This window comes from Morone saxatilis, unplaced genomic scaffold, assembly GCF_004916995.1.
Source record: "Morone saxatilis isolate NCDOM2014 unplaced genomic scaffold, NCSU_SB_2.0 Contig21, whole genome shotgun sequence".
Classification (NCBI taxonomy): domain Eukaryota; kingdom Metazoa; phylum Chordata; class Actinopteri; family Moronidae; genus Morone; species Morone saxatilis.
The window spans coordinates 8,082,270-8,097,630 of NW_023339774.1; the positions used below are offsets into that span (position 1 = coordinate 8,082,270).

Sequence of the window (15,361 nt, forward strand, 5' to 3'; positions counted from 1 at the left end):
GTGTGTGTTTGTGTGTGTGTAACAAAACCTAAAACCTATTATACATGATGAGGAATAATTACTGTAGTTCTGTTGGCCTGATGGGATTTGCAAAGGGTGTTTTCTTGTGAGTAACAGCAGAGTTTAGAGTCTCTCTGTGTTATCTGCGTGCATGTGTGGGCCTACGTGTTTATTTGTTTGTTGTAGCTGTGCTTGGCAGTCGTCTTACAAATCTTTCTCGAATTAGTCTCCATAATGCAAGTCCACTGGCTGTTAATAATGTCTAAGAATATCACAACCAGGATAGAGAGGAAGAGCTGTTGGAAGAGTGTTATGGAGATCTACATGACCATTACTACTGCTGTGTTTTGATAAGGGGGTCCCCAATTTCTTTGTATGTTGTGCATGTACACAAAGACACTGATGCACCGCTGCAAGCATGAAGGAGGGGTGATACATGCCAGTTTCATGCAATTAAACTGCAACTGTTCAACACCAACACAGTTTATGGTGGCAGACCCAAACACAGGGAAGAAAATGTATTTAAGGATGTACACAGTGTGTTTTAAAGAGAAACTGTGAATGTAAACATAACATACATACCATAACATAAGCTTTTTTCAATGAAATCTCCACAAGGCACCTTTAACCCGAGCATTGACTATAGCTGACTAGCCAGTGAGGGAAAATGTAAGTCAGAAACTTGAATTGATCATGTCTGATTAATCCTGTTGAAATGGAAAAGTTGTACATTCATAAACAGGATCGGTTCCTGACATTCACAGTCGACTACATCACCTAAAATAACGTGTCTCTGTTCCCTCCTCAGTCCAAAGCCATGCGTGAGCGATGGCTCCTCCAGGGAATGGGAGCGGAGGAAGGGGAGGCACGGCGGAAACAGCTGGAACAGGATGAAGAACAAGGGAAGAGGCTGGAAGACCTGATACATAGGTACACCAATTGACACCACAGAGACACTCGCTGTGGGGCTTTTTTTTCATTTTTATGCTATTCTCGACACACTGCACAGATGGGAGTTTACAGATTAACAATAACAAACGTTGTCACCTTATTTTTTTTTTTACTGTGCATTTGCTTTTCTTCCCCCCCAGTCTTAAATCTAGTCCTCACTTCTGGCACAGATATTAACATCCTGTCCACGTGGTCCAAATTGGAAATACAAAAAAAATACAAAACAATGAGACTTACATACAGTATGTCAGTATGCATCACACATGATAGCACAAATCAAGAGCTGGGGCACTCAAAGCTGCAAAAGGAAAATGCAGATAGCTATATATCAAACTCTGAACAATAGTATTCTTTAATTACATCAGCTTTATTTGAAGCATCAAACCAAAGTCCCAGTTTAGAGCTCTAATTTAGTGAGGCTATATGAGGCTCAGCACCAACACATTCATACAGTGGTTAAAATACACACTCACACTCACACACACCGTAACTGGAGAAGTATCAGAGGTGTGGGATTCTGTAACCTAAGAGCAAAATCGACATTTTTCTCGTGCGCTGTTGTGAAAACAAACACCAAGAGCTGCTGCACATATACGTATCTACTCCAAAAACAGATAACACAAGAGCTGGCAATGTATGGAGGAAGAGAAGAATAGATGGAAGAGTTGGAGGGAAGAAGGAGGGAAGCTCACAAAGCAGAAACAGAAAGATAGAAGAAAGGCAAGTGAAAGCAGGGTGTAATTGCTAGAGGCAGAGAGTGAGAAGGTAGAAAAAGGGGCGAAAAAAGAGAGAGTGATGTGATTCTGTGGACACTTCCTGCGTTTGTGTCTCTGGGAGGAGCTTCCTGATTCCCATCAAGCATTGCTGTTAGATAGTCACTTACTCCCCAATGAATTTGGGGCATGAGATCATCAGTGCTATGAATAAAGTGCCATCGTGATGCTGTGTATACCGGGCTGCGAGCGTTTTCCATTCGCAGGGTGTGAGAATTAGACAGGGCCGCACCTTGTCCTCTCTGAGACAGGACAAGCATTTTGGAATCATGATTTTTACATTTTTTTATTTTAGGAGCTGTCTGCGAGCAGTATGCTAGAGAAGATTTATTAGATTTTTCCTGAAGTGGTGATTTAACAGTGTGATCACTGTATGTGTATTGGGACCCAAAGTAAAAATGCACAGTTGGCAAGTATAGTTTTCCATCGAGACGAGACTGAACTGTATCTCACATTCCTACAACAACAGTGTTTCTTTGTTTGCATGCCTTTATGTGCTGAAAAAGAGCTTAGACGTTTGATAGGCCCTGCAAAGATGCTGACTTTGCCTCTTATGGTATGCATCTACAATAGCGTGGACAAGAACGCCCTTGAAAAGTATCTGGGGAAAGTAAAAGTGCAGGGGCAAAAAGGAAAAGCCTCAAAATGGGATTTTTTCCTCAGTGTGTCTAAGGAAAGACAAATAGCAAAAGAGAACAAATAGAACACCGCCTAAAGCAGCAGAAACTGTGCAGCAAAGAGTAGAGGAAAATATTAGACAGACGCAAACTGCTGCATCAACAAAAAGTAAAAAAAAAAACATGATAAAGGATAGTGGAGTGGAAGTAGAAAAGCTCAAACTCGTCAGGCAAGCATGCAGTGTGTTATTTGATGATTTATTTTTTCATAGTTCATGTGTGAGCGATGGAGATCAGAGCGCGGTCAGAAAATGAGGCTTGTGGAGAGGCTCCGGGTCAATTTGGCATCGGTGAGTCAGGCTCCACCTCCTCATCTATCAAATCTCTGCATGAAAGAGTCTCTGTTAGCCAGCAGCTACCGTAGCTTATCACAGCCGCTGAAATAACATCAACATCGTACGTTGCCACGAACACCAGGATAACATTTAGCTCCGGTATAAACAGAACAGCAGTGAATGGTCAAAGAGAGAGCATTGTAGCCAAAAGTACAGTTGTGATTGTGGAACCGCTTTGTGTGAATCACTTCATTCAGCTGCTGTTGAATAGACTTGTTGTCTGATACTCTGTTTCAAAGAGGAGATATTGCAGTTGCTTACAAAAGCAATTAAAACCACAAAGATAACGCTTTACTGTGCTACACTGGCATGTGTTTTTGGTCTGGTTTCACTTTTTTTTTTCCCCCAGCGTTCAGAGTGCAGCCAAATCCGGCTTTATTTAGTTCCACAGTATGCCAACAAACAGGAAGAAGAAAACCAAAGCAGTATCTCAAGGATGAATACATTCTGTATTTTCAAAACTCAGTGCTGTAAGTTAAATGCTCAGTTTGCACAACCACAGCTAGTTCCCAAATCACCCAAGATGAGTCAGAAAAATCCTGAATGCCTTTCTTTTCCCGGCTGCCAGGAAGTTTCTGACTAAATCTAAAAGTAGTTGGATGCTTTGTGATGTGTCCCTTGTTTTATTTTAGGCACAATCTAAGTAATTGTAAACGTTCCTTTAATTTTGCATATGTCAGTCAATATACCAGTACCATATATTACCATCCAGAACTCTACCCTCTCCACACAACCAAAGTTAGCATTGAATGAAATAACCCGGCTCTTTTCATGCATGTTTATATGCAAGCTATGCTGCGGAAGCAGTTCTCAAGCAATTACCATTGTGAACCAGGGTCTCAGATGTGTGCTGGAAATTGCTTTAAGAGGAGCTCAGCTGTCTGGGATTCAATTCTCGAGGCTTTCAGAAAACAATTTTCTCCAGTGGGTAAAATAAGTTCACAGAGCGTGGGAGTCTAAGGAGTGCCTTCAGTCACGCAGATCTTAAACTTGAAACCCCATAACAACACTATTTTACTAAATTACCACAAAACGTCAACCTTAAGTGTAAATTAAGAAAAATCTTTTCATCTCATTTAGGTGTGATGTCATGCTGTGATAATGGGGGATATTTCTATTTAGATGTTTTGGACAGGACAGGACACTAATAGACAGCCCACGCCTCTGTATGTGTGCGTGTGTGTGTGTGTGTATCTGTGTTCATTTCAGGCAGAGGGTGTGGCATCTATATTTGCACTCAGTGGGACACCATCCCAGAATATCCCATAACCCAGGCAACCTGAGTATTTCCACCACTGATAGGGACAGAGGTGAATAGTCGGGACAAATATGGACACAGTGTGTGTGTGTGAGAGAGAGACAGAGAGAGAGAGAGGGAGGGAGACTAAAGCTATAATCATGAATAAGCCTGATTCCTATGAAAACCTCACCTTCTTCCACCTATAAACATTTCTGAAATGGACTCCACCGTCTTGTAACCAAAAGCACAGAAGCCCAGACATCTTGTCCGCCCCACTTAAATGGCTGCTAGACTAATAACACATGCACTGGTGGACATTTTAATGACAGAAAGCAACAAAGACAAAAGCAGCAGCACTTTTATAGACGCTCGTATCGTTTCATGCACTGGAGAACCCATAAACCAGAGTGAAAGAAAGAGGAGGAACAGCTATATCGGTCTGCGAAGAACAACTCCATTGCTACTGAGCTTTAAATGCGTGAAGAAAAAACAGAAAAGAAGCAAGAAAGAACAAGCGTCCCTTCAGATTATCCATACTTATGCAGACTTAATGGAAAACACATTGTAGAAAACAAAACACAAAGACGTAAGGACGACAGCAGTGTCTTTGTGTGGTGTCGTAAGGGCTGCCTGCTGCTGACCTTAAACTGGAAATCACATAAAGTGACGGGGAAAAATGAGCGAACAGTGCGATCTTTGTACGGGCTACTTCATACACACACCTAAGGTCATCGGGCACAGACAGACAGAGAGAAAGAAAAAGGAGAGAGGTAACATAGAGGCAGTTTGTGCGGTAGTTTCCCCTGTTGTAACCCAACGAAATAGCAGCCATTGTGTGCACGAGAAGACGCTTACTTTGCAGAGCCTGGAGAACAAACAGACAGAGGGAGACAGAATGAGAGAGTGTGGCGGCTGCAGTGGTAGTTGTACAGATATCCCTATCATTACACGGACAGGCTAAGTAAACAGAGAGAGGGATACAGCAGCAATAGGCCCTTTCACAATGTGGCACTGGCCCCGACGCGTACCCACACCGTGCTACTTTTGGATTATTGCTTGTTTCATGTTGCACAGACAGCCCCATGCAGATGTAGCCATCATTGCAGGGGAGCAGCGTGGTTTTTATACTGCGTTTCCTGCCACAGCTACAAGACAAGTTTCTCAACTTGTTCGAGATTTTCTTGCCTGTCTTTTTTAGAAATCAGAGAGTGTAGTATCATTTAGGACGAGCAAGTTTGTATTTAAGTTCAGTTATATTATGCCGCATTGAGGAGAAGTAGGCCACTGCAGCAAGATGACCCCGTGCATCTGCAATACTGTATGCCTAACCTCTTTATGTATTTACCTTCTCTTAACATATACTTACAGTGTATGCATTTTATATTAAGTTAACCCAATCTATGTAACTAAGTTAGTAGGGATTACTTTCCACTCTTACAGTCCACTATTATGTGTGTTAAGTATGAAGCTACAGCCAGCATGTGGTTATTATAGCACAAAGACCGGAAACGGGCAAACCAAAAGTAACAACAATCCACCTTCCAGCACCTCCCAAGCTCACTACTTATACACAATATATGTAGTTTGTTTAATCTGTACAAAAACTGACACGTAAAAACGTCACATCGCAATGTCTTGGCTGGGACACAGTAGCTTCCTGGAGTCTCTGCTGCTTACCTGGCAACCTCAAGGTGTAGATGAGACTTACAGAGCCGAGCTGTTTCCCCCTTGTACACAGTTTTCATGCTAAGCTGAGCTAACCAGCTGCTGGATGTATCTATTTTCTCATGTAACTCTCATTAGGAAAGAAAAGCCCCCAAGATGCCGAACTATTCCTTAAAATGTATTTGATGTTACAAATACATTTTAAGGAATAAAGTTTACCCATTCACACAATGTTTTCTTTTCTTTTGTCCTGTTTGTGTAGGCTCTCTGTGCCAAGACTATTATTCGTAACTTCCCGTCTGAATTCTGCAGCTGCAGAGACCTTATTTCTCTCCAGGATATCAATAACATTTTATCTAATCGTATCTAACTATCAATCAATTACCCGACCAGAAACCCTCTGTTCTAAACTGTGCTGAAGAGTCTGTAGCGAACATGAGGTCCAACAGGGAGTCTAGTTATCTATCTACAGCTAACTATACTTATTGCAACAAGCCCATTGAAGTGCCCTGTATCGTGTTACATAACATTCTAAGAATATTTGTCTTTTGCCTCAGTGGCCGCATGAGAGCACATAGTTTTAAACTGACCAGAAAAGTGTGATGCAGTTCAGATCATTTCTCTGCAGTTCAGTTGTCTGGCAGTGTAGTTTGTAGCCCCTTTTCTGAGCTTATATTTTTATTATTATTATAATATTATTATATTATAGACATTTCAGAAACAATTTTATCTTGACCGGAATGCATCTGCAGTGAAAACAAAGTGCAGACACCACAATAATAAGTCCAAAATTACTCAAAGAATGTGACACAGTTCAGACCAAGACACTATGTTAGGATAGACTGGATTTAAGAGCACGACATAACAATGATTTCACTGTAGATAAAATCAGATCCAACACAGCCTCCTGTTTCTTTTTAGACTTAAGTCCCACTTTACGATAAACTTGGAGTAGTAACGCACTCTGTTCATGTTTCACCTCTCCAAAAACCAAAAACATTTCGCATTTGATATCCATCTTGATGTCAAAACAAATCTTTTCAAGCTAAATCAGTTGTGTATACAGAGGAATGAAAAGGTACTTCGTCACGGCCATTCGCTGAAACAAGAAACACAAATGTCTTGTCATTCCTTTGGGACACTCGAGTGTCTGTCGGCTTTTATCCTTGCACACCCTCCTTTTACATGTTACAGTTTAACTTAAGAATGTCACCTAAATGAATAAAATACATAGTTAATTCCCTGAGTGGACAACTTTTTTCTGGCAAACAGATGATTTTACTAATGGAGCCTGTATTGCATTTAGCTTGAAGCTAAATTAATTTTGTATTAATGTTAATGAGCTTTGTTTATGTTAATGAGAAACTTAGCGTGATTGGGACATCATAAGTTTAAGATGCATTTGTGTGTATATTTAATGAGAGTTGAAACAGTAGGTCAGAAATGAATCTGCTATGATTTTGATAATCAGTGAATTGCTTCTGGTTCCAGCTTTTCTGTGTTTCATATTCATATTCTAATGCAAGACATTTTCAATACTTTTCATAGACTAAACTACTGAAAATGATTCATCTTTTAAAAGACCTGGAGATTAAATGTTTGAAAGAGTCCTTTCATCAGAGTCTCACAGCCTCAGAGCCGGCCCACAGTGCTTTCAATGTTATGATTTAAGGCCGTTTAGTATATTACAGCGGAGCTGCTCAAGGACAGAGCCGGGACTCAAAGACAGCTCTTCTATCAATCAGACATAGGGATGTTATTATTCAAACCCACTGAACGTGTTATTAACACCTTCACGAGTCCCTTCAATGTAGCTAAAAGACAACACGGTAGGATATTATGATATATTATCACAGACTATATCATTAAAAATGGAGGTAGTCTCCATGACATCACCCAAAAGGTTTCTGAAGAGCTGTGTGAAAGCTCAGTGTGGTCGGCTCTGGCCATCACCATCTTGGCAGTCCTGACTCAGACAAAGACGTGGACTGTGGGTGTAGCTGAGGCGGGCTGAATGAAGACTGGTTACACTAGTTATGCATAACTTTAAGCCTTGATATAGTTTAGATATTTATATAAAATTTCACCTACCATACAGTTGTCATATACATATATGCTGGAGATTGATTTAAAGAACTGCAGTTAGTTTTTTTAAACTGTAACTTCTACTACTATTTCTCATGGAGTATTTTGAGTGTGTAGATAAGTATCTATTCTGCTTGGCCTGTCATGTTCCCTACAGCACAACGTGTAATTTGCCTTTTTGTACCCTTTAAACTGCGAACAATGGTACAGATGAAGACTTGAGACAGAGATAGAAAGAGATATTAAATGTATCTTTAGTTTTGTGCGTAGATTTTAGCAAAAGACAGTTAATCACTCATGAAAAAAAGCAGAAAGGAACACCTGTATGAGCTCCTTATACATCTGTTTTTTATGCCAAGTGTTACTCTTCGCATCCTGTTTGTGATCTGGGAGGTAGATCAACACTCAGGACAGAAACAGGAAGAAGCAGACTCCTGTATGACACCATAAAATCTCTACCTGCGTCAGTGTGCCTGTGTGTATGTGACAGCTAGGGACAGAGTGCAGATGCAGCTTTGATCAGTGACTTAATACACTGTAGGTTGTGTTTTGAAATACTTTGTTCAGTGTGAGCAAGCAATTGCAATGGAAAACGGGATTTTTAGTATGGACTTTGGTGGAAGCAAATATTAAGCTGTCTTGCTTGCTACTTGAGTGTGGAGGCCACTGATGTTCATTGCTGTGGTGTTAGATTAGATCATCTTCAGAGATTATCACTGTTTTTATTTGAAACCGTTAATGTAATCTCAGCTGTAAAAGGCAAGTGCTAGGTCAAAAATGAATCACACCAGAGGATGCAGCTGTCACCACACTAAAGCTTCTTTGGCTCATTTTTTTCACTATTCTTTGACTCACATTGAGGATATAGTTCACAGCACATTATAAGGTAGTTGTAAGCAGATATATGGAATTCTAACTTCTCCTATGAAGGTTTAGTACATTGATGCAACTGTGTATTGCTATTTTGTCATTCATTTTCTGTTTATACACAAGCCTCCACATATGAATGCATTATAGTGAGCTATTAATCATTGATTCAAGTTTAATTTACTACTTATAAATGCTAAATAACTTAGGAACTACAATATTTTTTTTTAATTGGACAAGTTGAGTCAATATTGAACTTCCCTATATAATTATTATTTTTTTTTTTTTAAACTACTCCGACTACCTCCATGGACTGCTTGGAAAAACTGTCTCTTTGGCTCCACCCACTGAGGCTTACCTCAGCCAATCAGATTCTTCCATCCTCAGAGCAGTTTATAATCTTGGAGGTGTACAAGAAAAACTACAAGCAACTTTGCTAAAATCCCACACAGCACACATGCAGCGTCATGTATAAATACACAATGTGGTTAGACTTCCTCTGTGTGTCATTGCTTTTGTCTGTCTTTGTATCTCCAACAGCCTGGGTGTCACATGCACACACACACACACATAAAACCAGATGTCTGCTCTTCCTCCTCCTGTATGATGTGGAAAGCAGTTGCTGCCCACCCGGGCGTATCCATGGCAACTGGCCTGCGGTTGGTTGACAGGGCGGGACAGTGACATCACTGGTCTCTTTCAAGATTGCCACAGAGATAGTAACACCGGCAGACACAGAAGTATAAAAAGAGGACGAGGAAGAAGTAGAGGAAGGGAGGAGGGACAGTGTGAGGTCACATACAAAACACACGAAACACATAAACCTCTTTGCAGCTGAGAAATTTCAGGTTGATTTGGTCTTAGATGTCTGGTTTTGCAAGTCTACACTTCTGGAAATTTTTATATGGCTGTTTACTGTATAGTAATTAATTATGTAACAATGTGTTTACTGCATGCTATAAAAAGACCATATGATGAGTAAAGCAGGTAGAGGCACTAAAGTAACATCTGCTGAAAGGTAGGACCTTCTGGAAGATTTATAAACGTTATTCACAGTAGGTTTTTATCCCCTCAAAAGAGTAATACCCGGTGTAACAAACCCCAAAACTGAACAATGGCACCATGTCACATGTCATTCTTTACCTCATAACACAACACTGGGCAGGATTGATATTAGAGAGGAAAGTGGCAAATGCAGTGATTCTACCATAGGAGGGGTCATGAAACAAAGCAGTTCCATTATGTTAGGTCTTCTATTTCTGTGCCTGCAGTTTTGGTCATGTTTGAGGTTTGATCACTAGAGGGTGCCAGACACATGACCAGTGTGTTTCTTTTGCTCTGAACATAAGTTAATGACCATACAGGGGGCTGACGCATTCAAAGACACAGTGATCTAATCTTGTAGGAAATGTTGCCTTTGAGAAGCTTCATGTGTTAATCCAACTTCTAAATAATGTAGTCTGCTTTGGTCTTTGTAGACTGCATTATGATGTTTATATTATTTTATATGTAACCATTTGTCTTCCACCTCGTTCCTATCTTCTTCCACATCATCTCCCTAGCCACTTCTTACCTACCCTCCCTACCAACTGTCTTACTAACTCAATATTTTTTTACAGTGGGTAAATTCATTAGGTGCCACAGACACATTAAAGTCCCTAGAGGAGTATAAAACTGATATTAGAGTAGTTTTTCATTAGACGGGACAGGTCGTACTCAGAGAGAAGGATTTGGATTTAAATTAAAAATTTATTTATTACTACTACAACAATTTATTCTGGGATGGCAATTTAAAGGATTTATGCAAAATAGATGTCAACATGATGAAATGCGCCAATATTTCTAACATTTGCTTCGTATGACGCCCCTTACAGTGCCTGAAGCAGTAGTGAGGTAGTCAACATGAGAAACCTGCGTCCCCCTCCGGTCACAAAATGTGTTTCTTGCCCACTTTGGCAAGACCTCATGCAAGTTACAGGAAGCAGAAGTAAAAGCCATTTCCCGCCATAAAGGGAAAAAAAGGAAATGACATAGGGAGGAGCAGGGAAGAGTAGCCACATGAGAGGCAACGGCGTACAGACATCTGCTACAGAGCTAAAAGACATAGGGGAGAGTCAAACAAGACCCAATCTCCAGCCTGATGGGCACAGTGACTGACAAACAAGTTTGTTTGTTAGCGGTCCAAAAACAGCATCTGTGGATGTTAATGGCTCCATTCATTCGTATATTGTAGCACACAAGTGACAGTTTGCAAGCTATCTTGGTTGCTAAAAGGACAATACGTATATTAAAAAGTCATATTAACTGCTGTCTCGTAACTGTCTGCAAGCAGTTTATGCTACAACAAAGGAGGTCAAATAAAAGTGGATTATACAACACAGCTAGTTAATCACAGTAGCTCCCTCAGTTTTGGCCTCTCTCCCTTCCATCAAAGGTCAGCACTTGTCAGAACAGCTTGCTATTGGTCAAACTGACTATAAATGACTGCCTGCTGAGACTCAGTTTGATTGATAGACAACTTTTAGTGCCTGTTATTGTTAATAATAATTGTGCATATTGATTTAAACATGTCTCCAGTTCCTTTCCTGTTTCTGCTGCTGTCATGATACAACATACAAGTCAGTAGATTTTTTTTTGTTCTTTGTTGAACGAAAGATTAAATAGCTGTTACTCAATTATCACAATAAGTAAAGTAAGGTCTAGGTATAGCGATGTAGCACAACACTTTTGAGCAAAACTAATCAATGCAGTTCCATTAGAATGAATTGGTTTTCCTTCAAAATGACTGAACTATGTAGAAGTATACTGAAAATACTACTTTCAGAAGAATAAGATAGTAGAATAATATTGTTAAATTAAATCATTACCAATGATTGATCGGCCCTTAAACCTGCCTATCCTTCTTCTGGCACCATTCCTCTCATCCAAACCTTTCCTCTCTCGTCTTTTCCATTTTTCTTTTAAATTGATCTCATGTCTGTACATTTCTTTTACATCACTGTACTGATATATGTGGTGTAGGGCAGGTTGTCGGCCCATTCTGTTCTAAGTGTAAGACGGACTGAGTGTGTAAGATTGTCAGGACTTCACTTCAGGTCATTTTGCACACATTACTTTGTTACAATTCTTGTCCAGAATAGTCTACAAATACATTTCAAGTAGTCTGCTCACATCAACTGATTGCACATTGTGGTGCAGTCCTTGCAGCTCAGTCCAAGGTTGGGTGATTGTTTCTCATACCAACAAGGCTAAAGGTAAATATAGGATGTACATTACTATATTTATAAATAACCACTGTCTCACTGCTGTTAAGACTCCAAGACCATAAATCAAAATCAAATGTAAAGTTTGAAAAAAATGCTTAGAAACTACAGAAGAACAGGAAAGAGTGTTGAAAGTTGCAGCACAAGCACCGAGGTTGTAATAAGTTACCTTTACCTGTTCAATGTCAACAAACTTACAATATGCTGTTTGTATACACAAAATAAATGCAGCCAAGTTCCTATCAAGTTCCAGTCCAACATGAGCCTGATATGCTGCATTATAATGGACAATGCACTCTGATAAGATGCTGGCTCTCTTCAGAATTTGGTGTTAAAATAGCCTTCTTGTGTGTTGCTATATTTGTTACATTCCTGCCGTAGAAAGAGACAATACACTGTTGTTTTCAAATACATAGACCTCTAAATTGTCTCTTTACAAGCAACACTGAACGACCTCGAACTGCGCCGATTATTTTGATCCAGACAATGGCTTAAGGGCACAGTTACAAAAGGCCAATTCTGTGATAAGAAAGTGGTCTTCTGTTTTGTTCAGTGTCCAGATGCCATTTAGAGTAGTGTGTGATTACATTCAGCAGAGACAAACAACAGATTTGTGTGACAGATGCAGCCAAGAAAAGCTTTACTTCCTCCTGCAGAACAACTCTACTGTGACTCCAAACACACACACACCAATGCTTCTGCAAAAGATATGTAGATCTTACGACTTTACCTGATTTAATAATAGTAATATATACTGTGTGTAATATACAATTTGGCTAAAGCTTCTGAGGGTATATATATATCAGTGAAGAAGGGTACTTGGTTCACAGAGCTTTGAAAGTATTTCTAGTGCCACAGTACAGTCTTCAGGTAGCTGAAGATCAACTTGAGTAGAAACAGGCAGATGGTGAAAGGATGAGTGAAGACTTTAGGGATCTGTTTCATTAAACCTCAGTGATCAGAGCTGAAGTTCCAGGTTTTCTGGTGAACATTAATGACACAATCCTTGATTTTGTTAGCGCCAACATTTGTTATTATTTATTACAAGTGTCCTCCCTGTTAAAAACTCAACACAGTTGAACTTATTCACACTTAAAACCAGCATTTTCTAAACTGCTTCAGATAAAATGTCTCTCACATGGTGAGCAGTACAGTCAGGACAGCGTGTACTAGTGTTGATATGATGAGCGAGCCCTATTGATTCTAGAATACTGTGGGAAGACCGACTGCTCATGGCATTGTTATGAACCTTAATATCTCCTTTACACGCACACGCTTATACACAAATTCCTTGCGTCCCAGAAGAGTGCATTCTGAAGTGCTGTGAGTGCTGGCGGCCAGTGAGGAAGCAACCCTGGTCCTCCTCCCTGGCTGCTTCCTACTATTGTTACTACATCCATCTCTTAAATGTCCATGTGAGTGTACGTTAGTGTGTATATACATGGTACTGATCTGGAAACTGTCCTCACCAGAAAAAATGGCAGAACTGATTGTGTAGACATTCCTATGGCTAACATTAGTGAGTGTCATTGCCATAAATATGCTACATTTCACTGTTTTTCCTTCAGCAATGTTAAAATGCAACTTATTTTTAATGAACCATGGTGCCCAATTGACTACTAGACTCTAACCTTCTGCTGGGGATGTAGAGATTTGTCCATTGGGCAAAGCTCTTGGCCAGATGGCTGTACATTTTATACCGACCTCCCATCTCTGTCTGGTCATTTCGTGTGTTGGGAGCATCTGGATTATATCCAGATCAGAATTATGCACTTCAAAAGGCTGGTGTAAATGCACCCAAGAGGCACTGAGAACAAGCATAATCTGGTGGCCAAAACCAGGTGGTCTGAGGCACATTTTAACCAGATGTTGTACTGTACAGTGCAGTGTTCTCTCTGCGAGGCACATCCTAAAGAAGAAACATACATTGTTGCACATCCAATTAAATACATTAGCATGTTTCCTTCCTTACTAACCATAGATGTCTCTAGTGTAAATGCACTGTGGTTAAATCCAATCTAGTTCAAACATGCCTTCTCATACAATCTTTTTTTTCCTAGCTTCAAGCTTTCCTTGTGTTTTCCAGTGCACTTTTTTTCCATACATGGAAACAAACTCCTTGATTCTTCAACTTTTCTTGTATTTGCTGTGTTTTCAGGCTGGAGTCTGAAATCGGGGCACTAGAAAGTGAGGAGTCCCAGATATCAGCCAAAGAGCAGGTTCTACGAGAACGCCTGAAAGAGACGGAGCGCTCCATAGAAGACCTGCAGAAGGTATAAGAACGGGAACTGCCCTCGTATGTAACCTTGTATGAGCTATTGAGGTGCTTGGTGAGCTACAAACTGTTGGCTTTGAAACAAGTATGCTAATTAATTCTTAATTCTTCTCTAACTAGTTGGTACTGACATAACTGTCATGTAGTAACTGGACCGTCCCTTACAGGAGTTTTTCAGTTCATGACAATCTGTTTCTAGTTTCTTGTTTAATTACGTTATAATTACTTTAATTACTTTTTTAAACTTTTTTCGTGCAAGTTAGTTGTTTTTTTTCCGAGAGCAAATAAAAAACAGTCTTGTATAGACCCCTTGCTGCTAATTGAAAACATAAGTGTGCTCGATATAAGTGAATGAATTGGGCAGCTTTGTGTCTACAAAAGAAAAAAATAAAATTATTTAATTGCACTGTTAAATAATGAATAAAAATGCCCTTGGCAGTGATTTTGCTGCACATGCTGAATGTTGAAAGGGGCACCATTGAAGAAGTTTCACTGAAATTTGCTTTTCAAACATTTATTGGTTATTGTTAAAGTAGTGACAGGATACTATATCTAATTTTCGAAACCACTGAACTAAGCTTATTATCTAAAATTTAATCTATTCTGTTTATTAAAAAGTTTTGATTACATACACCCTTCAATCATAGTTATTTTTCAAAAACTGAATATATTTATATATATATATCAGTCTGCTTTGACTCATATGCATTATCTTTGGTCTCTCTTTCAGAGTCTGATGACCCAGGATGGAGGTATGACTGATGACACACACACACATTAAAAACGCACAAACACACCTAATTGGGGTGGTGTCCTCCCCTGAGTTATTGTTGTTTCCTAGCAGAGGGGTCCCTCTCTTTCTATTTCTGTGTCTGTGGGTGTGGGGGTGTGTGTGTGTCTGGATAATAGTCTCGCTGAGGCAGGAGAGATGCAGGCCAGAGCACGCTCTTGAACCCCGGCGGACGCACGCATAGACACATATATACCTGCACACAAACACACGCGTGCACTGAAACACACACGCACATACACCCTCAGAACTCGGCTCAGCGAGACTATTGAAGCTCTCACACACACAAGGCCATGACTCTGCAGCCTGCAGTCGTTGGCTTTGTCCCCCCCTATTCACCATCAAGCCCTGTAAGCCCCTAAAGCTTTGTTCCTGCCATCACACACACACACACACACACACACACACACACACACACACACACACACTTCTGCTGCATA

General features: G+C 40.1%; 1 protein-coding gene across 2 annotated transcripts in view; it reads left to right on the top strand.

Moving 5' to 3' along the window:
- Positions 1–15,361, top strand: part of LOC118332573 (A-kinase anchor protein 2) — a gene marked incomplete at its 5' end in the record, with an annotated part of 63,655 nt that overhangs the window by 15,036 nt on the left and 33,258 nt on the right. For both annotated transcript variants that reach the window (XM_035667930.1, XM_035667931.1), the window contains 3 exon segments: positions 809–930; positions 14,015–14,129; positions 14,862–14,883. In XM_035667930.1, coding sequence (XP_035523823.1) covers positions 809–930; positions 14,015–14,129; positions 14,862–14,883 — 259 coding nt within the window.